This window comes from Gavialis gangeticus, unplaced genomic scaffold, assembly GCF_001723915.1.
Source record: "Gavialis gangeticus isolate Ggan-Ray unplaced genomic scaffold, GavGan_comp1, whole genome shotgun sequence".
Classification (NCBI taxonomy): Eukaryota; Metazoa; Chordata; order Crocodylia; family Gavialidae; genus Gavialis; species Gavialis gangeticus.
The window spans coordinates 10,108,499-10,131,453 of NW_017729024.1; the positions used below are offsets into that span (position 1 = coordinate 10,108,499).

At 39.6% G+C, this 22,955-nt stretch overlaps 1 protein-coding gene across 5 annotated transcripts in view; it reads left to right on the forward strand.

Moving 5' to 3' along the window:
- FAM172A (family with sequence similarity 172 member A) overlaps window positions 1-22,955 on the forward strand; it is a 427,259-nt gene that overhangs the window by 217,096 nt on the left and 187,208 nt on the right. For 4 of the 5 annotated variants that reach the window (XM_019516886.1, XM_019516887.1, XM_019516888.1 and 1 more), the window contains one exon: window positions 11,874-11,993. In XM_019516886.1, coding sequence (XP_019372431.1) covers window positions 11,874-11,993 — 120 coding nt within the window. Of the gene's footprint in view, window positions 1-11,873; window positions 11,994-16,015; window positions 16,257-22,955 lie in introns of those variants that run through there. The other variant, XM_019516889.1, reaches the window with a different exon arrangement.

Genomic DNA, 22,955 nt, shown 5'->3' on the forward strand with positions numbered 1-22,955 from the left:
TTTGTTATAATTTTCCTGGTATAGAATCTAATTGTTAGATGTTTGCCTTGAATATGCCCCCCCCCCACCCCTGCTAAAGCAGAAAAAATAAATTTGGAGGGGTTAGGTGGCCCCTTCAACTTGGCCTCTCTATGGCCTCTTCCCACCCCGTCACTATCAGACCCTACTCTCAATGAGCACATGGAAATGAGGGACAAATTTGAAAAAACTCACTTTAAAATAAACGTGCCTATAGTAATAGATAACTATAGATAATAGATAACTATATCATTCATAGAGTTAATTCATCCAGAATTGATGCATTTTAACTTTTTTGAAACTTCTGCAAGTTTTAGCACAGGTACTCCATAAATCCACTTTTGAGCAGTACTTTGACACCTTCTTAAAATGTAGTACAATTTTTTTTTTAAGGAAAATTTTTCATGTCCCAGGTCAAATTAGCCAGATCAGTTCCAAATCCTTTGAATTATTGAAGAACTGTATGTGGCCCTACTACCAGCAAGTATTCTCCACCCCAGACCTTTCAGCCTGGGGCTTCAGATACTTCCAAATCTTTTGGCAGGTATCCTAGTCTTCAAGCCCAAGCCTGGAGACTTAGTGTTTGGATGCAAGATAGAGCATCCCTCAGGAGCAAGCTAGAGAGGTATCTCCCATTTCCATGAAGTCAGTGTGTAGCCAAGATCCACTGGAAGCTGGCCAGTGGTATACTAACTATGAGGCTGACATAGGGAGTCCCGTCTAAAAGCAGACAAGGGTGCACTCTCCACTATACAGTGCCATTTTAATTGCATTACCTTGATCGTGATATTGCCCCTACATGCATGAGAGTCCAAAGCCAGAGGCGTCTGATTTATGACATAGTTCAGTGGGTGGGGCCGCACCAATCAACAGCATTTCAGGCCATGGTACCCTCACAGTTGAACATTGTTCAGTATGTGTGTGTACTCCAGATACTCCCCACAGAAGATCCATGTGCTAATTGGCCCTACACTTATGACTAAAATTGGGTGTTCTTGGCAAAAGTCCTGGGATCCTCCAAAAATTTATATGTAGATAAGTCACAGGGCAACCTAGTCCAGCTCTACCTCCTGGAGGGCAGGGCCACACTAATCATATGCAAAGGCTGAGAGAAGGGTGACAGGAATTCTGGATGAACTGTTTCAGGCTCTTTGGGGATATTTATCAGGCATTTAAGGCTGGTGAAGAAACAGGAATCATTGGTAATGGGAAAGAAATCACAGCTCAGTTGTAAGAGTGAAGTGGAAGTTGAAATGTATGCAATGTAGTGAGACATGAAAAACTCAGCACTGAGGTTGAATACAACAAGCAGTACCATGAATCTTATTCAGATGGGCTGCAATAACCTATTCTTTTGGTAGATTCCCATGAGTACATTTGCCCAATATGGGCCATGTGTTTTATAGTTGTGCTTGGTGTTGGCTGCATTTAATCAGCTTCATAACTGGTTTCCCTTTTCCTTAATGGAAGCAGTTTAATGGTAGACGATGTACTTAATCAGGTTCCTTTGTATGACAATGTAAGATGAGGAGCGTTTCCCCCCCCTCCTGACTGGGGGGAAATCCCATATTCAAGCAAATACAATAATTTTGTACTTCCACATGACTTTTCCTGATGTTCCTGTTATTTCTAGGGTAGATATTTTCTTGAGAGTTTGATTTAAAAAAAAAAAGTCAGATGCTTTGAAAATTTACCAAAAGTTCACTTTTGAACACTTTGTAAAATGTCATGGCCTAGAAACTCCAGCTTGGTTTTACAGGTGTTTTAGTTGACTTTGCTGAAGAAGTAGTGTGAGATGGTTATGGCTCCCCTTTATAATTTAGCTTTGGGCCTGTCACAGGCTTTAAATCTTCCGTGTCTGTTCCTTTCCTTTTTGGTCCCTTTCCTCTACTTGCTGACTTCTTTGAAGTAACAGGCTGCCCAGCTTCTTATTCCTTTTGTCTCAGCTTTCTCCCACTTGGGGTCTCTTGGAATTCTACACTGCACTCAAACTATAGGGCTGTTCTGCCTCTGCCTCTGCCTCTAAGAGGATGGAAAAGGCAGCCCATATGTGAGTGTGCCAAACTTTTTTCTTGCAGTGATGGAAGGGAGATGATCTGTTAGTCAAGAAGTTTTCCCATGCCCTTTCTTTTCAGATTCTTCTTCATTCTGCTGCTGCAAGGAAGATTCTCAGTGCTGCCAAGTCTTCCTTCTGGGCATGTCTACATGAGATGCTTAACGTGCAGCAGATTTATTGATTGCACATTACATCATCACGGCAAAAACTGTGCTATTAGGCTAATGCACAGTAGCTACTGCATATTAACCATCGTAAAAAAGCATGCGATCAAGCTAATGCACAGTAAGGCAGACTACTGTGCATTAATTGAGTACTTCCTTTTGCAAGTACTCAATTTAATACCCAGTAGGTACTGTGCATTAATAAACGTGTAGACATGCCCCCATGACTAAATGCTGTGGTGTTATACTGAATGCCAGCCTTTGTTTCCACTGTGATGCTGGTGAGGAGGGGAAGGAAAGTCATCAATCTACCATATGGATTTGTGTTTGACCAAAATGAGGATTTCATTTCCAGGGGTAGACCCTATTGGCTCTTTAGTATCAGCCACCACTTGTAAACATTCAACCATCAGCAACCTGGCTTCAGTCAGAATAGAAGTAGTGTATGGTGAACATCTGTTTGCAAGAGAAGCCAGAGAAATGGAAGCAACTTTAAAAACACTCAGTGTGCTTCAGTAATCTTGAGAATTGGTAGCTGTGTGGCCTGAATAAGGGCACGTGATGCACAAGGGCCTGTAACAGTCTTGAATGATGACAGTTACTGGTGTTCTGTTTATTAGAACTGGACTGGAGAAATGCTCTACACAGGACAGCCTGTGATGTAAAGTGGCAAAGCAGTCTTTTGCTTCTTTTTCCCCACGTTGTTTTCTGCAGCAGCCCCAGCCTCTTTACCCCAAGATCATCATCAGGAAACCTTGTTAGTTCCAAGTATTTACAAAATGGTTTCAAATTTTATTTATAAACTTTTAAAAATAAATTGACTAGCTACTGACAGTTATGGCCAAGCAGAGAAAGGAGAGAATGAGGGAGCAGGTTCTTGGAAGAGATGTGATGCAGTGAACTGAGAGGGACTTGGTCTTAGGGCGTGGGACTGCATGGAGATGTGCTGCTTTGTCTTGCAATTGGTGGCAATGAGGTATAGGAGACTTGTATGATGTGGTGGGGCAGGGAGGTGGGGTGAAGATATAATGAGACTTTTGAGATGTTAGGAGCAGGAAATAAGGGAGTGCAGGAATGCAAAGAACCACAAGAAGATGTTGAATTGGGGAACATGGAGAAGGGAAGGAGAAAGCAGAGATTTCCAATTCCTGTTCAATGAATTCATATCCAGTGAAATGGCAGTACTTAATGTTTAGGTTCCGTGTGTGTGTGTGTGTGTGTGTGTGTGTGTGTGTGTGTGTGTGATGCTATACAGTTAACAGGGCGAAGTTTAAATTAAGAGGGTGGTGTAAGTCAAGAAATGTAGGACAATGAAGGATTGTGTACTAACAGGGAGTGGGGTTTGGGGTTTCCTTTGTTTCATTATGTTTTATTTGAAATATATAATATTTTGTAGAAAGATTTTTTTTGTAATAGTAACTGTTCTCCACTGAAAACATTATTTCGCTCTTAACTTTTTAATGACAATCTACTACTTCTCCAGGTACCAACTCTTATTCTCATATTCATCTTCCTATTCTCTTTTTATTTTTACATTTAAAGTTTTTCAGGTAAAGCTATGTGAATTGCTCTTTACACAAGTTTATCCTAAAAAAATCTTACTTTTTTGAGCTTAGGCAACAGGAGGAATTTTACATGTAAAAGAAGAGGAAGTGTTTTGTATGGCTTATAACACAGGATCAGAAGTCATGAGTTTTCAGCTGTCTTGACAACTCTGGTACAGGCTTTCAGCATATGACTCAGATCTCATATATTTAACACATTTACTTTAGCCCACAGAGATATAATGAGACTTTTGAGATGTTAAGATGAAAGGTGATTGCAGAACTACAGAAAATTATTAAACTTACCTTTAAGTAGTGATATTTTTAAATAATGAAGTTATATATATAACTACCATAGAAAAGTTGTGTGTTTAAGTTCATTCATGATAAATTTCCTAAACTAGACTGGACATGGAAAAGAAAGAACCGTTACAGGGATTTAAAACAAATTTTAATTTGCTCTTCTGTGAATACTATGGATATATATGATATTTTAAAAGTGATATGTATTTTAGTGTTAGTTACTTGATGCTGATTCTTCATTGTTCTGAATTGTCTCTACTCCATTAAAGTTAATAGCAACTGAGGAACCTGAGTACCTGGCAGGACTTGTAACTTTCCAGCAACAGGTTAGCTAAAAAAATCTGTAAAAATTGGCATTGAAACAGGAAATATGTGAACCTGTCACAGTAAGCAGTCTCAAAGGGCAAGCTGCTTTGCAGGAGCTAATTAACCTTAGGAAATAATTACACAAATATGCAAATGTTGTTTAGATAATTCCATGTGTTATCAGCTCAGGTAGTCCATCATAACTGCAGACCTTGCAATGTCTGGGTGTTAGAATCTGGCATAGTTGATAACGCTTTGGTTCCGGCATCACTTCAGCTTGGTATTTAACAATTAATGACTGCAATATTACATTAGTAAATCCAACCTGTGTTTTGAATGCAACAGAACACATCACTGTATTTACTGTATGCACACTGCTTATCTGTGTACTCTGTTGCCTTGATTCATTAAAATATTATACCTTACAGCTCTTACCCTAGCAAACTATAATATTTAAGCAAATGACAAACCAAAAATTGAGGCATCTCATTTTGTTATAGTAAAGTACCTTTGCAAGAGAACTTATCCACAAGCTTTTGTTCATTTCTTATGAAACTGCAAAGTAAAATATTTTATGTGGTATTTGCAAAAATGTAACTGATTGTTTCCCTATAGTGCAAGCAGCATCTTACTTCTGCTTGGAACAGAAGATTGGTGGTAGCATTTTATCAAACAAAATAATATTTCATGTTAACAGGAAAATGCGAGATAATATTAGTAACTGCATTTTCATTGTGTAAGTTCTGTAGGACTTCTAGCAAAAAAATCAGATACCACATCAAAACTAGGCAAAAACAGTAGCAAAGACCAGGCTGGGATGTAGTATGTATTGTATGGCAGCTCAGAGGACGAGATTTTCTCTGTTGTTCTGGTTCCTTTCCCATTCCAGTGGGGTGCAGGGGGTTTAGATCCTTGCCATGCTTGGCAAGACGAGAATAACCTCAGCATGAGGAAGTTCTTAACATGCATGAAGCCAGCATGAACAGCTTCTGTGCCCCAGCATGAGGAAAGTGAGGGGGTGGATGGGTGTAAAGCAGGCATGGCAAAAACATAGCTGCACTCCATTTATTCTCAGACAGTTGATGTTCCCTTGGAGACTGGTATAGGTTAGAGCAGCCCCAGAATTTTGTAACCTGTGCCAGGGCCTGAGCCAAGACCAAGCTGATCAGAGGATCACAGAGCCATAACCTGTTTCTTGACCCTCCACCTGCAGTCTGCTGCATCAAGCATCTCTCAGCTGCAGCAGAGGATCTGGTCCAGGGATTTTAAATTGCTTTGTCTACTAGAAACATTAATTTATTAATCATTTCCATATCATTTTTTATAAAATGAACTGTTAAACTATCTGATTAAATTTCTGGTATTATGATGAAAAGCTTCATATTAACAATTTTTGTCCATTCTGAAGGCAATAACAATTTGCTTTGGAAAGCTAAGGCGTGTTTTCATACGTAGCTAATTGATAATTTTTAAAAGATAGGTACCACAAAAACAAAAAGCTCTTTGCTTCATAATTAGAAATGGAAATCTATTCTTAATGCAGTACTTGAGTGCTCATTTATAGATTAGCAAATAAAATTTAATGCTATTTCTGTTTGGAAACACCTGGTGATCCCTTTATTGCTGAAAAGGAACTATTCAGTGTGGCAAAAACATGTTTTCTGATAATTCTATGCACCTGTTTTTAACCTAACCAGAACCAAAGATGTGGATAATTGTATTCCATATCACCTCTATAAGTCAGGAATAAAATGCTCTTATTTTTAGCTACGTGCTGAAAATGTGCGCTTCCTGTAAGACACTGTATAAACTAAAATAGAAAAGATGTGCACTTCCTGTAATATGCTGTATAAACTAAAATAGAAAAGCAATGCATATGAACTGATCTAAAGTACTATACTTCTGTTGCACAATGTAAAACACTTTTACCTCCAAGGTAATCTTCTGTCATGTTTGATGCCCACAAGTATGACACGCATTCAATATCTGATAGGCTGGATAGACTTGGTAATCACTGAGTACATCGACACAAGGTATTTTACAAGGTATTTTACTGTGCAGCGGACTAATTTGCTGTGCAGTAAAGCACCACCATCTACATGTGCGTGGCAGTTAAGGTGCAGTAGACTAATTTACTGCACTGCCGGATAGTCCTGTGAGATACAAGTGATATCTGGCAGCGCAATAAATTACTGCACTTAAACACATGTATAGACAGTGATGTCAGAATTAATTTACTCTGGCTTAAATTGAACCAAAGTATATTCAGTGGCATTAATTGCATGTGTAGATCCACCCACTGGGCGCATCAACATAAGACATTTACTGTGCAGTTGACACATTTAATTGTGCAGTAAACATTGCAGCATCTACATGTGTGCCCCTATTAGAGCACATGAAACTAATAAACTCTGCAGCAGGCTGGTACTTGTAAGTACTAGTATAGAGTAGTAAATACAAGTACTACCCTGCTCCAGAGTTTTTTTTGAGCATCAGCATATGTGTAGATGCCGACCTGGCTGGCTGGGGTGCAAAGGTGCTTCAGTGTGGGGGCTGCCTGTTGGCAAGCCCTGTGCTGAATCACGCTCATGCCCCAGTCAACCCCTACACAGCACACTGAGCTGTATCAGAGCAGCCCCAGGCTGGCAAGCTGACCTCTTGGGTACCCTGGCAGCCAGGACTGCTACAACCCAGCTCAGTGTGCTACAATCCAGGTGCATGTACAGATGCACGTCCAGCAGCAGTAAGCTGCAGAGCTTATTGCTACATGCTAATAGGCACGTGTAGACATGCCTACTGACAGCATATAAAGTCTACTCTTCCTGTTTTCTACTAGAAAAAGGTTGAAAATTAAGATAGCCATTAAGATACATATCTAAGTGTTGCTGCTTATTTATGAATTAAGTAGCACATTAAACCTTATATAAAAGTTCTTTAAAAATTAATGACGTATGTAAGATTTTCCATAGTAACAGTACATTATAAACCATATTGGATATTTTAGTCTCAGGCAGATCCTCCATCGCCCACCTAGCAAAGTTGTAAGGGGCTCTGCCAGGTTAAAGCTTCCTGATCCTCAACCATCCAGCCCAAACCTAAAGTAAAAATGCAGGGGAGCAGCTGTAACTTCTGTTATTGGCATGATGTCACCCCATACTCTTAAACCAGTGAAGATCATGACTGGTGAGGCACCCCATCACCATGTCCCTTACCTTTTACCAGCAACTGGGAGGGGTAGAGGGCGCTGATCATAATCGTTGCAGTAAGCAGCTATCCTACACCAGGCAGTACAGTGTCCCTTCAAGCCCCTTTGTATGGCATAATCTGACCCTCAGACTTTTAAACTGCAACAGTTTTATACTTTACAGTTATAGTTTATGACTGGGAATGTTGGATTGTTGTGACTTCTAAATTCCAACTGGTAACTCCAAGACAAGTAAAGTTAAAAACACACACACAAATCCTTCCCTCTTTTTAAGCATGACTCAAATAATTTAGTCAAACAAGCATGAGTCTACAAAATCTTTATTGAGTCTTGCTATAATTTGTAAGAAATAGGTTAAACTCAATATAAAATGCACAAAAGATCTTCTTATAAGGCAGAAGATAAGAAAAATCTGCTGCAGTGAAGTCACCAGAGACAAATTTAATTTAAAATCTACAGGAAGCAACTTACGAGTTGAATATCAGGGTAAAAAGAAAAAAATACATTTTTAGTAAAAATACATTGGAGACAAACCTTTCAAAGATGGATGCCTTAGGATAGGCACCTATAAAAACATGTTTAGGACTGTGAATAAATTATTGATTTTCACAGTGCTAAAACCCCACATTGTTATCAATTTCAACACATCTAAAAATCAAGCCATTTATTTAAGCATAGAATTATGGGATTTAGATCTATAAATTCAGACATGTTATTTGGAAAATTTTGGCCTCAGCTTTTATAACATCCTTCCAGCCAATGGTCTTAAAACAGTCAAAAAGTGAAACTGAATTAATCCTCACTACTACCTTACAAAGCAAGTGATATAACTTTTAATTCCCTTCTTTTGTGGTCATATGGAAAATTATGTCAAGTATGACCAAGAGGTTTCCACTTTATTAAAATAATTTAACAAGATGGCATGTAAGTGCAACATAGTCTAACAGTAGTGAAAGGAAGGGGAGCAACACCTTCCTTGAACTGTTACCTTCCATATCAAAACTATAGTACGCAGCATCATAATTTATTCAAGGCGAGACAAATCCAGTTAATCCCCAAGCTGTAATGGAACCATCATAATTCCAAATCCTAAAGAGATCTGATGTTTTCTGCAGGCTAAAGCTCCTCCTAGGTTGTTCCAAATTGGAAGGCAGGACACATGCCGCTCTCCCCCGCCCCCCCCAGCACTGCCAGAGCAGAGCCAAGTGCAGCCCATAGGGGGTGGGGGCATATGCAGGCTGCCCACTGCAAGCTTGGGGCTTCCCACTCTGTTGTCCTGCCCCTGGGAGCCTTGTTCCAGCTGCGCTGCCATGGCAAGGTCCTCCTGCCCACCTGGTAGCAAAAAGGGGCACAACTATGAGCCATTGCTGCCAGGCAGGCAGGGGGCACCTCACAATGGCAATGTGACCAGCACGAGGCTCCTAGGGGCAGGACAGCAGGGTAGGGAGACCTGAGCCCCCGTCCTCCCCTGCCCTGTGCACAAATCTGCACACAAATGCCCATTCCCTCCTCCCTGAGAGTGCATGCAGCAGTGGGGAGCTCCCCCCCGCCCCTTGAGCCTTCCATGGCTCTGTCCTGCTCCCCAGCCAGGTCTTGTGTCCACACATTCCTGCCCTGGACTCCATGCCCCCGGCTGGGCAGTGCCTCCCTGCCACAGCTACTAACCCTGTCCAACTCCCCCTCCCTCACCCTGTGGGCCCCCCATAGACTTACCTGCAGGCAGTTAGGGGAGCTGCTCTCCGTCAGTGTCTTCGGCTGTGTTGCTGGCCATGTGCATGTGTGTGGCCCTGCATCCTGCTCGCCACAGCCCCTTGCAAGCTAGAACTCTGCCATCCTGCAAGGCGAAACCCACTGTTTCCCATGTTTTTCCATGGTGAACAGAAAGCCCAGATCCCTGCACAATACTGTGAATCCAGGACAAATGCCGTCCCAGAGTCACGTAGCCCGGGACCAGGACTTGATCTTGTCCTTTCAGGGCTGTCGGGCCCAATTAGGGGTGGGTTGTCACCCTGGTTCCTCTCCACCGCATAAACACCCTTAACTCTCGCTAAAGCTTAGAAAATGTACAAAAATATGACGTATCTTACACTAGGACAGGTGAGCAATCACTAGATAACAGCAGTTACGGTCCTTAAGCAATGAATTTTGGATAGTGTATGATTTTCTGCAGAGTAGTGATTCTCAACCACTACCCAGCCTCTCTGCAAGGAGATAATCATTGTAATAAATTAGTGTTTGAAATGGGGGTGTTACTTAATTTACATAAATTGGGGGGTGCCTCCTGTCAAACAAGGGGTGCCTCAAGTCCAGAAAGGTTGAGAACCACTGCTATTGAGAAAACGTGTTGACTCTTGATGCTAACATGGAGTTCTGGGGATAATAATTTAGTTTACTAGAATGCAAGTTTTGCTTTAATTGCTGAGAGCTATCTGAACTGCCACTAGATCTCTGAATCCTTTGGAAACTTCCTGCTGCTGTTCTAGTCCTTGGGAAAGCCCTCAGGAGGTGCGCTTTTTCCCTAATGATATACAGAATAATAAACATGAGATGCACCAAGACTGAGCACACAGCTTTTAATTAGAAACAACTGATATCTTTCTCATTTTGTCAGTGCTCTAAACCAGAACTACACACCTTATAAATTGCTTTTACAAGAAAGAGTACTATTATTAATTAGAAACAAACTCCAAATTTCATTCACAGTAATTGATTAAAGAAAGCTTCTCTGTGGGAAAATGTTATTTTCCTACAACATAGACCTTCTGTATAGTGATCCCAAATAAAAGATGCATCCCTTAATATACTCTGTCCCATGGTTCCCTGTTCCCCCCCTTTAAATCTCTAGAGAAAAAAAGTATTCATTTGCAAATCTCAGCTTTTGTAACTGAATCAAAAAGCATTTCCCTCTGTCTTCACTAGGGCCCCAATCGTGTCTTCAGAGGTATGTTGGTGGTTACTTGCATCTCTGTTGTGATCAAATTGAAATACCAGGGTCAAAAGGCAAAAAATATCCCACCCCTCACTTTAAGAAATTATACAGTAGTCATTATCTAATAGGTTAAAATGTATTATGCTACTTAGAGTTAACCAATCAGTAGTAGAGTCTGCTCTGTTGCAAGCTTGATAAATATTTCTGAATTTTTTCTACTTCAGGGGGAAGTAAATAAAAATGTGCTTAAATAATTTAAGAATCACAGTTCCAGGTTGCAGAGTGACCTAGGACCAGATCCCAAAAAATGTTTGGGCATATGATACTTATTTTGGGTGCTAAGAACGCAAAAGAAGTATCATAGGTACCTCAATATTTTTTGCAGACCAAGGCTTTAGGTACATATGAGCCTAAATCCCAAAAGTTAGGAATACCTAACTTACCTCAACTTTTTGAAAATTGTTTACAGTTGAATTATAATTTATATCATTAGAATCTTGTGGCTTTTGTTTGCCCTCACTAGTATTTATTCATGATTTTTATATAGGTTACTTAAAATTTTCCTGGTTGAAATATTATCTTTATTACATACATTCTTATGAGGCCTAAAAAGTGAGATACAGTTTAAGTCGCATAGAAAATGAATGAGTAGAAACGGCAATGTAAAACTCAGATATTCTGATTCCAAGTCCTGTTCTTTAATGAGCAAAAAACTTGACCTACCAAAACTCTAGCTCCAACACAAGTAGTACTTGACACTGGTTAAGAGATGCTCTTTCTATATTGCATTTTAACTTTATAGTTGCAAAATAATATAAAATAAGTAGGGTTTAAAAGTTCAATTTAGAAATGCCACCAAGATTTTAACTTTTGAGTCATATTGGTGCTAACCCGTATTTTATGCAGCTAGATATGAAAAAGTATAGCAAAAAGGGAAAATATACTAAAATTGAGATTGAGCTTTTATTATAATATTGTTGTTATTAATTGTACCAGATTTAATCTTCACTTATTAAGCATGTTACTGAGCAAATACTTCACATAAGAAATGTCAGAAGTTTGAATCGTACAATTTGTTTGAATAATATTACAGAATTGCTGTTATGCTGTTTAGATTTCTATAAATGCACATTTTTGTGTGTATTTAAAAAATGGGATTTTCAACTTTAAAATAAACTCTTAAATGTCTTTTTCATAGACAAATGAATATATTTATACTTGGTACTGAGTAAATTTATTTGTGTTTACCTTTAACAGAACATTTTTTTTTAAAATTGGATTATATTACTGTAAATTGAACTGTTAATTTTCAACAGGTTATAATGAATAATATCATTTCTCTATGTAGGATAATGGCTCTCCTGAGGAACATGCAATTTATGTGTGGGACCACTTTATTGCTCAGTCAGCAGCTGAGAACATATTTTTTGTTGCTCACAGTTATGGTGGACTTGCATTCGTAGAGTTGGTAAGTTTTGACTTCTGCATTGTCTTATATCCTAAGGGTTTTCCAAGGAAGAACAACTTATAGTTCTTGGTAGCTTTTGACATAGCATAATTGAGTCTAAATAAAAAAATAGTCTATTTTGTCTTTATTATTTGTTGAATTAGAAGGCAGTTGCATATAGCCCATTGCTCCCCCCACCCTTTATCTACAGAAGTTAGGAAAGGCAAAGTAAATTATATTGATTTCATCTTTAGATCGGTCCCAGTGTGAAAGAATTCCAAGAAGTGGTATGGTAAGTCTTCTGTGCAGATAGTTCTGTGCCTGTGCAGAGATTGAAGGTCTTGATGGCCAGGCTTTCCTGGAAAGCAAGGTAGTCCATTACATTTCATGGAAGCAATGAGAGGAAGCTGAGCTATGTCTAAATTCACATAATTGTCACAATACCATATAGTTTATTCCTCCACAGAAGAGTATGGGCTCCACAGTTATGCTTCCTGATTTTATTTGCAAGATATTAAAGTATTCAAGTGTTTGATTTAAAAAGTAATTTATAAAAAACCTTAAAAATGGTTTCTTGTGAGGACTGAAGATTAGTAGGAGACCTAAAACACTCAGTTTATAAACACTGGTTTCTTGCTGGGTTTTTTATGTACATTTTATCTAGGAAACAGTAGTTTAGTCCTAAAACAATCTTATGATACCAGCATTGCCTGATTTGGCTGTGCATTGATTAAGAAAACACACACATGTGTTTCACTGCATATGTGAATAGTTTGATTGGTCCACTGCAGTTACTTATATGTGTAAAATTAATCGTCTAACTGCAGGACTGGGACCAAAATGATCAAGAGATTTTACAACTTGATTCAAAGCATTACAACTACAATAGTCATATGTTGAGTGTATTTGATTTTGTTTTTAAAGTTTTAACTATTGTTCTGCTCTGGGATAAAATAGATGCCTGATGGATGTTTGAGCACTTCTCAGCAACAAGAAAGCAGGAGCAGCAGGGCTTGCTCGATTTCACAAGTTTTTGTTGATTCCTTTGTTTGTTTTCCCTGTTGCAGAAATTAAGACTATTTGGGTTCTCTCATTGTTTCCTCCAGTCTGATTATTTAAAAGCACATTATATGCACAAGTGTTGAAACCTGAGAATGATTTAACTAATCTAATCATGCAATTGTTTTACTAACTGGTCAACAAATTGTACAATTTGACTTTCATTCCTCCAAAATTAAATTATCAAAACACCAAGTTTTGTAATTGTAAATGATACTTTATATAACACAATGTCATTATTAATTTCAAGTTACAAATGCTCCTGCATAAATGTCTGACTTCTGTTCTGCATATCCAGTATGGCATGAAATAACTGTTTCTTTTTCTCCCTTTTGTAAGCTGTGAAGTTGCAATTACTCAGACTGTTAGATTGTTCTAGTGTGTGTTATCTTTTGAAACGGAAGTATCTTCAGTTTTCATGAGGTTTTGTAAAGTATTATTGTTTGATAGCACATACCAGACACATGCACATATATTACATGAATGTATTTTATGTTCATTTCCAAATGTAAGACAGAAGGAAATGCTTCAGTGTTCAGTGCTTCAGTGTTTGAGACCTTTGGTCATTTGTCACAAACAAAGTACCTATTTGAAGGTGGTTTGAAACTTTAGTGAGTAAAGTTCTTTCCGTCACGTTTTTGTCAGGGGCTTGAGATGGCATGGGTAACAGATGACCAGTGTGTTGTTCCCATTTTGCCTGATTCTCTCGTCACACTGGTGGATATTTCTCCACTTTTGTTCTACTTTAATATGAAGCACACAGATGTTTCAGAACAAGACTTGACTTCTGACCTTGGGGCTTCTGGGGTCAGGGTGCTCAGGGCCTGTGAAATTATCACAAGCTGAGCTAAAGTTTTTCTCCATCACAGGAAGTAACCAGTAAGTAAGAAGTTAAAAAGGAGCTTTGTCAGAGAGACAAGATGGTCTCAGTAAGGGTCAGCTTCTGTAGTCTGCTATCTCTGCAGGAGGTACATGCATGGGAGGAAGAATATAATATATAATCACTGGCACATCACATATCTGTTATGCAAAACTAGGCATGAAAAGTATATTTAATGTAATAGGCCTTATTTTAAAAATCATAGGGAATTAACTTATTTTTGCATATACTGTTAAAGATAAATTTGATACCAGCTTGACCACCATCATAACCAATTAGTAAAACCAAGCTTAGATTAAGATTGCACCAAAACATAATTAAAACAAATACTGATCCATAGTGTTTATGATTCTACAGTCGTCATCATCATTTGTCATGTCTGATTAATATTTTAAGTAAATTCAGTACTGTGTGGAAAGTAATGATCTTAAAGTTAATACATTCTGTCTTACACATGCACGTACACACATGTGCACACACACACGCACACAGATTGGGCTGTTGGGCTTAAGGGAACTTCATGAGTCCTTAAAGAGTATTAGAGCAACTGCACCTCCTTCACACTTGCCTTGCAAGTATTTTGAGTCAGCAGGTTCACATAAATGTGGATACAGCAGTTCTGGAGTCCTTGTATGCAGCTGCTCATCCCATATCCATATGAAGCATGTATCTTTATTTGGAGTGCAGTGCCTTCCTGTAACCCTCTGTTTTAATTTGTAACCACAGAAGGTGAAATAAACAATAGAATTTGAAGTGGATCATCTTTTATATTGTATGTGCGTAAGTGAAGCTGCTGAATCTCTTCTAATTGTTCACAATTATTGTGCACCAAAGATCTTTAGGCTTTTACTTTTTCCTTGCAGAGATTATGAAAAATAACTGCCAGGCACTCCCTTAATGGTGCCTAAGCATGGTTTGATTGTGGCATTTAGTAATAATCTATCATGACAGCTATGCAGAGCTGTTTTTTTCTCCAGGAAAAGCGCCAGAAGGGACTTAGCCTTATAATGGCAGGATACCTTCTGGAACTCCCTAGTTTATATCCCTTCGAGGGTTTAGCATGCCCTTGTACAACCAAGTAGCTCTGTTCTGCCAGCTTTTCTCCCAGTCCATAGCCTGGTGGGGAGCTTCCTTTAAAAGCACTTTGGTAGCAGTCTCTGCTATTCCGTGGAGCATAGGAGAATCATTATGGCTATCCCTCGTGAAGTCTGGAGCATCCAAAAGACCTCAGGATCTTATTCAGTCTCCTCTAATCTGTGTCTGTACAAGGGTTAACCAAAATATAACCCTCCATTTTGATTTTTGACTCAGCCAGCCAGCAAAGCAAAATATCCAGCCATCATTGGCAAGATACTTATTAATCGAAAGAATTAGACTGCCTACACATTTTTGGATCTGCATGCACATGGGCATGACCATGGTTGTAAGATATTATGGAGAGCAAGGGAGTGTGCAGATCATGCTTGAATACACAGAAACTGTTATCCTGTTACTGAAGTGTAGGCACACAATTTCTGTACCTTACTGGGTCAGAGATTACAAGAGAAATAATTGAAAGTGATTTAACATGTGTGGGAAGTAAAGTTTCACCAATAAATGCAATTAGTTATATTGTTTATAGCTTGAATTACAAATAGTAATCATAAGACTATTGCTAAAATGTACCTTAACATTTACTAATTAAAACTTTGCGTAATTGTAGTTTGAAATTAAATGTGCAGCTAATAACATTTAAAGTAAATTCCTTTTTAAGTACTTGGCACTAAAAGTAGTTGTAGGTCATGTTCTACTAATTACTGATTTTGAAAACTCAAAACATGATTCATGAACATATCTCAGCTTCTTAGTTTTTATTATCCCTCTTACAGTATAGTATAGTTGGGGATACATTTCGAGAAGCAGTTCAATGTACCCGTATGTGAATTGTGAAATTTGTGCAGCATCCTACCTTATAATCATTTAATTTGAGAGACAGTGTTAGTTTTCAAGTTGATGCAATCCCTGTATATTAAGCTGACCAAAATTAGTTTCTAATACAACTCCTCTCCAAGTCTGCCAGACACTTTCAGTGATTTTACAGTTATTGTGCTTTTTCTTTCCCTAGTGCCTGTATATGAAAGACAAAAAAGGAGAAACTGTCTTATGCCCTAACACTGCAGCTGGATCCATGTGCCTGTGTGAATCCTTGAGGCCATGCATTGCAGACCTAGTTAGGGGACTGGCACCTAACTTTCTATCAGAGGAAACAAATTCAGAACAGATTCACTAGGTCATGGGAATCACTTTTTGAAAACAAATCCATTTCCATGCTTTTATCCACACCGCAAGGCAAATACTTATTTCAGATGCATCAGAAGAATGTCACTACCTCACACTTCCAAAATCATAGATCAGAAAATGTCACTGACTTAAAAATTATTAGATTCTTTCAAAATGATGGTTATAGAGTTCTTCTGTATTCGCCCTGTATTTGCCCTGTATTTGTCTTTGTACTTCACTTTTCAAGCTTATCACCATTACCCTGAGGGATAGAAACTTACCTTTATTTAAATGGATCAATTAATGTAATTAATCTTCAGCTTTAAGAAAAAACTCCAGCTATCATGAGACTCATGGTAAAATTGTAAGAATTGGTATCACTGTCTCAAATTTGCAGTGTTCACTATTACAATTACTGTTGATCACAGAGCATGGGGAATTAAAATTTGGTCTAATTACATCAGCAAAGGAAGAGTAGATTTCATAGATTTCATAGACATTAGGGCTGGAAGGGACCTCAGAAGATCTTCAAGTCCAGCCCCTTGCCCCAGGGGCAGGAAGTCAGCAGGGGTCATAGGATCCCCACAAGATAAACATCCAAATGTCTCTTGAGGGTGTTCAAAGTAGGTGCTTGAACCACATCCGGCGGCAGTCTATTGCAGACCTTGGGGGTTCATAAGTAAATAAGTTCTTCCTTATGTCCGGCCTGAAATGGTCATGGAGGAGTTTGTGACTGTTTGACCTTGTCAGATGAAGAACTACCAGCATCATTGCAGTCCTACCTAACCAAAGTTTTGAATATATGTAATGATATTTGCACAATGTTATAGATAAGATCTATATATTATATGTTAACTACTGGAATCATTTTAAAGATTCATAGTACAAGATGGTAGAATGCTGAGTTGGTAAAACACATTAATACATGAGTACAAATATTTGAATTGCTAACCATACCATAGAGTACTAAGCTTTTATAACATAATTTTCACTAAAATTCTTTTTAGATTGAGGGTCAGGAAAAAATTAGTATAGTTTCATTAAATTAAGTGGTATTTTGTTGAAATTAAAACATGTATTAGAGTGTAAGAACTTTATTTCAACCTTCCTGCTTCTGGATTTTCTATTCTCTTCCACAGTTTATCTTTCAAGGGAATGGAGACAGGTTCTGGCTTTGGATATATTTGTGCAGTATTAACCAGCTGTAATAAAATGAAGGCACTGAAAACATTTGGGTCAGATCCTCAGCTGTTATAAATTACTGTAGCCCCATCAAAGTGACCTGCTTTCTTTCTTCAAATTAAAATAAGCTTAAGGCCCTGATCTTGCAATATCATCCATATGGTTGGTGTTTTCGTTCTCTGCTTGTACAGTACCTGGCACAGTAGAGTCTTGGTCTACATTGGCAAGGTGTAGGGGGTACACATGGGTGCACGTGCACCCCCTGAGATTGGTGGTGCAGCCCCTGGGATTGGCCTTCGATGACATTGCTGGCGGCGGCTGGTGGTAGTCACCAATCACCACTCGGCGCTCGCCACCTCCACTTCCCCCGCTGCTGACACTGATGCGGCCACCTACAGGCAGTCCCCACTCACTGCCAACGTGCCCCTGCCACCAACACTGCCACCGCTGCCTGTGGGCAGTCACCGTGCCCCCCCCCCCAAGCTTCAGGAGGCACAAGGCATTCATGTTTGACTAGGGCTCCCAGTACTATAATAAATATGGACAACTGTGTCCTTGCAGTGGATCTCTGGAAGGGCAAAATGTTGCTTTTGAATCAACTAATTGCAGGTTGGGGCCTTTAGCAGTTGTGCTGTGAATTTTCGGTTACCATATCAGTGTAAATTAAGGAAGACAATATGGATGAGTGTAGGGCAGCTAGTGTTAGGAGACTTGGATTATCACTCTGCCTCTAACCTCTGTAACCTTGGATGGCTCATTTTTTCTCAGTGGACCTGTTTGGCTTTCCACTTTTTTTACATTCTTAATAAGATTGAAGCTCTTTGGGGCATGCACTGTCTTTCATCGTAGGTTTGTTTACATGGAGTAACTCAGGAAAAATAATCCAAATTAATTTTTGAAGTGGATTAGTTAAAAAGCATTAAATCCCTGTGGGGGAAGCCTTTTTAATAATTAAAATAGCCTTAATTTCATTTTTCTTCATTTATTTGTGCTACATAGTGCTGCTTGGGGAATTATTAGTTCACCTGAAGAAGACAGAGATTAGTATAAAAATTGTAAGTGGGTAAGGAATTAACCAAAGGAGAGATGACAATAACAGGCTGTATTGAAGGGAAAGTTACCAGGCTGGAGTCAGGTTACTAATGAATGAGTGACCTCAAAGATTTGGTTTTGGAAACAATCATTTAATATATCCATTAATTTCTTTGGTAAAAAGTGTGCCAAATAAACTGGCCAATGGCCAGTTATGAAACCTTGTAAGTAGAGAGAAACAGTAGATGATTCCTTAGATGACTGGAGTACCTTTAGGACTGGAGTGACAAAAATGGGGTGAAATTTAAGAGTATGAAATGCAGCTACACCTCAGCTATACTAATAACAAAAAAATCTGCTGCAAAATGAGAGTTCAGCAATTGGAAACAAGTGGAAGACCTGAGTGTATTAGTCAGTCAGTTGATGACTGTAACTCAGCAATGCATTGTGGCCATTAAGAAGTTAAATGTGATCCTACAATATATCAAGGCAGGTATCTCCAGTAGAGATGGGAAATATTTCTGCCATTGTACAAGACCCTGATGGGATCTTATTTGGCCACCCATGTTCAGTGAATGCAGCAGGTATGAGGCAGGAGAGAAGTACTCAGATGATCAGGGGAGTGAAAAACATGTCTTAGTAGTAGAAACTAAAAAGATCTTGGCTTGTTCAACTTAACAAAGTAAAGGCCTGGAGGAGATACGAATGCTCTCTATAAACAGATTGATAGTTGTGTTCATCAGTCAAGCAGAAGGCAGGATGGGCATACACCTTGCAGACTAACTGAATAAGATCTTAAGCTTTCTTAAGCGGTAGCTTACTTAATCAGATGCTATGAAGGAACTGCAGGAAGCAGAGCTTCTAAATGGAAAGCACCAATTAGAATACAAAGGGTACAGAACAAGAAATCATCCACAGACTGGATTTGGTTAAGTATGGTCAAACTGAGGCTACAGATCCTTATGCTATTACCTGGATTAGTTTTTATAATCCCTATGTCCCTCAATGAGTTAACTCCTTTGTTTTTCTCTCTTCTTCCCACTTTGCCTCACCCTCCTTTTTCCTCCCTCTTCCCTACGATTTGTATTCTAATCAATGCTTTCTGTTTAAAAACTCTGCTTCCTGCAGTCCCTTCATAGCATCTTATGAAATAAACTGCTTCTGAAAGCTCATAATCTGTATATCTTGTTTAGTTAGTCTATAAGGTACATATCTCCCCTGCCTTCTGCTCTCTATGTATACATCAGGAGAGTAAACAGTAGGGATGGAGAAGGCTGATGACAATTTTGGCACGAGCAGTAGGTATAAATTGGCTTTGAATAAGGTTAGACCACATATTAGGGGAAAGCTTTTAACCATCAGAAAAGTGGGATTTTGGAACAGCCTCCCAATAGGAGTAGTGCAGAGGATGGGGTAAAAAACTCAAACCAGTGGTGATGCATAGGGGGTGCACATACACCCCCTAAGCACTGGTGCATCCCCTGACAGGCTGTGCTCCCCTCTTAGGTGATAGGCAGGGGGGTGGGCAGGTGGGAGCACTGGTGCCCTCCCTGCAAGTGCCAGCCGGGAAGTGGGAGTGCCAGATGAAGCGCTGCAACTACTTCCACCGTGGGGTACCCCCACCCCTCGGTCAGTGAGATTGGCCACTAGGGGACCTCCCCCATCGGTCTCTGACCAGTCACTGGGGGGGCATGCGCCCTCCCATGGGTGGCACCAGTCACCCATGACTCAAACTAATTTTAAGATGGAGCTTAATCAGTTTCTGAAAGGGATTCTTAAATGTGCCTTTCTGCAGTAGTACATACTAGATTTAATAACCCTAGAAATATGTTCCTAACTCATTTTTCTGACGGTTAAAAGCTTTCTTTTAAGAATAGTGGTTTTCGGTAGCTAATAGCCTGGCCCCACTTGGGTAGATTTTCTTGGCACACTGAGGTCTTTTGCACCTCAGGTTTTTCCTGCAGCCAAATTTCCTTTTTCAAATTACGTAGACACTAGAATTTAAAAAGGAACAAGCAAAACCTCTTTTATGAACAAAATTAACAATCTGTTTTCCTTTAGTCTTGTTCTTGGAAGCATTGGGTCTCTTTTAGCTGAATTTCTAAACACAGAAAAATCAGCTTGTAGTAGAAAGCAAGTATGGCATGCTTCAACTTCAGTGGTTAAAGTTATAAGCGACTGAAAATAGACATTACTGGAAAGACATTGCAGCCAGTTCTGTCTATAGTCATTCATTTCTTCCTGACTGATTTGCATTTTTATCAATACTTTGCTCACTTTAACATGCATTTTAGGCTATGGTCATTTTTCAGCCTAACGAATAAGTTGAGGAGTATCTATTATTACTATTATTATTACTTGCTATAATTTATTATTATTTATTTGTATCGGAGGCATAACAGGGCAGTCCTGCACCCTGGGGCTAGGGACAAACATTACACATAAACTGGTTTAAGTGATCATAAACCAGTTTAAACCTGTAACAGAACAGATGTTCAGTGCACATAAACCAGTTTGAAAATGGCTGAAACCAGTTTGAGATAAACTTGGTTGAAAGTAGTATTAGACTTAACTGATTTGGCTCAGACCAGTTTATGCAATGCCTGTCCCAGACCCCTTGCTGGTGTAAGACAAACAGACACCCCCAGCATCCCAGCATGCTCTGTGGGCTGGACAGGGCTCTTTGCTGTGCAGCAGGACTAGCTCCTCCTCTCTGCTCACTGACTGCAGGTTGGCAGAGACTTGCAGGCACAGCAGCATCTGCCTGGCTTCTCCTTGCTAAGCAGGGATTATTCCCCCCTCTCCTCTGCGTTACACAGACATCTCAGCATTAGCTAGCAGACCACATGCTGGCTACAGTCCATGCTGTAGAGATGACCAAGGCAGACAGGCTTTTTGGAGCTAATCAACAGGTAGCTTAATGTCCTTCCTTGGAAAAGCTGTTTAAGAAGAGTTATTTGCTCCGCCCTTCCCCCTCCCCACTCCCTGATAAGCAGGAATTCCCCCCTCCCCTCCGCCTTACGAAGATGTGTCGGTGTATTAGCTAGAAGACCACATGCTGTGATCTGTTCTGAATCAACAGGTAGAATCAACAGAAAGCTGGTAATGTCCCTCTGTTGGTTTCTTAAAGGGTTGATAAACACTGAGTTAGGGGGTGAGAAACACTGTTATCAATTCCCTGCTGGGCTAATCAGAACATCCTGCTAGGGCCTGGCCATGCCCACCACCCTCCTCAGCTTGGTTCTGTGCAACAGAAGGGAGGGCTGCTCTAGCACCTCCCAGCTTCTAGTCTGAGCCATGGCAGGCTTGTGCCTGCATGTCTGGGATGCCTGTGCAGTTACAAAGTGATTTAACCTGGCCAGGTTAGACTAACCTGCAAAGATTGAATCAGTTCAGGCACAGGCTTTTTGAATGTCTGTCCCTAGCCTGCTAGTGGCAGCACACAGGACAGCAGCAGTGACCAGGCTGCCGGTGGCAGCACTGGCTGGCTGGAAGCTGCTATTTTTCTACCCCCCGTAAGTCAATGCCTAGGGTTGCTGCCCTGGTCCCCTCCTTATCTCTTTAGTTATGCTACTGATTTGTATTATGGTAGCACCCAGAGACTCCGCCTGGATCAGGGCCCCAAGTACATATTAAGAAGGAGGAGTAGACAACAAAATACAAACAAACAGTTCAGGGTGCAGTACCTTCATCTGTTGTTTTGATTTAGTTTAAATGCTATAACATGTAGGCATCTGGTTTCTTACCTCAAGATCAGCCCTGTTAACTTTGCCATTGAAGTCCAAAATGGCATAATTTTTTTTTCATTTTCCCAAGAATTGTGTGTCCGGCTGCTGCCAGTGTGGCAATGAGGCATTGCACTTGAGTATTGAACTTGGATCCCTGCTTGCTAGCTCTGGATCACTTGCCAGACTTTTCCGTTTTTACTTCCTCATAATCATTTACTTATTTAATAACTGGTACCTCGACCATATAGCTAAATCCATATTCTGCAAGCTCACATATTTTCAGCACTTTACTGGGTTCTTCCAAAAGAAGGGCAGTGTTTCATGGCTCTGAACTATGTAGTGTAGACTAATTGCCTTCACTGTTGTCATTAATTTACATCTTATTGGCCAGTTCATATTAATTTTCTAGCTCAACAACAAAGTAAGAATGCTAATTATAAAATAAATACAGAATCAGAGATGTTTAGAAGTTAGAGATGGTCTGTTAGATCATCTAGTCCAGCTGTTTGCAAATACATATGTACTCTTTAGGTTTGAAAGTCCAAGGCAAAGAAATTTCCACATTTTCCTTCTGCTACTTTTCCATGTCCTAATCAATCTCACTAAGTATATTTTCATAATTTCACTGCATTAGTGGTAGTTGAATCTCATTACACTACATTAGAAAAATCATTTTACCCTTTGGTATAAAATTCCTTATACCCTTTGATATAAAAAGTCTTTTCATATTTGTTACCTGTTTTATGATGTACTCCCTTTTTCCTTTTAGCCAAACTGTCGATATTTAGCACTCCTAATTTTTTCTTGTAAATCAGTACTTGTCTGAGTTACTTTCAGTCTGTG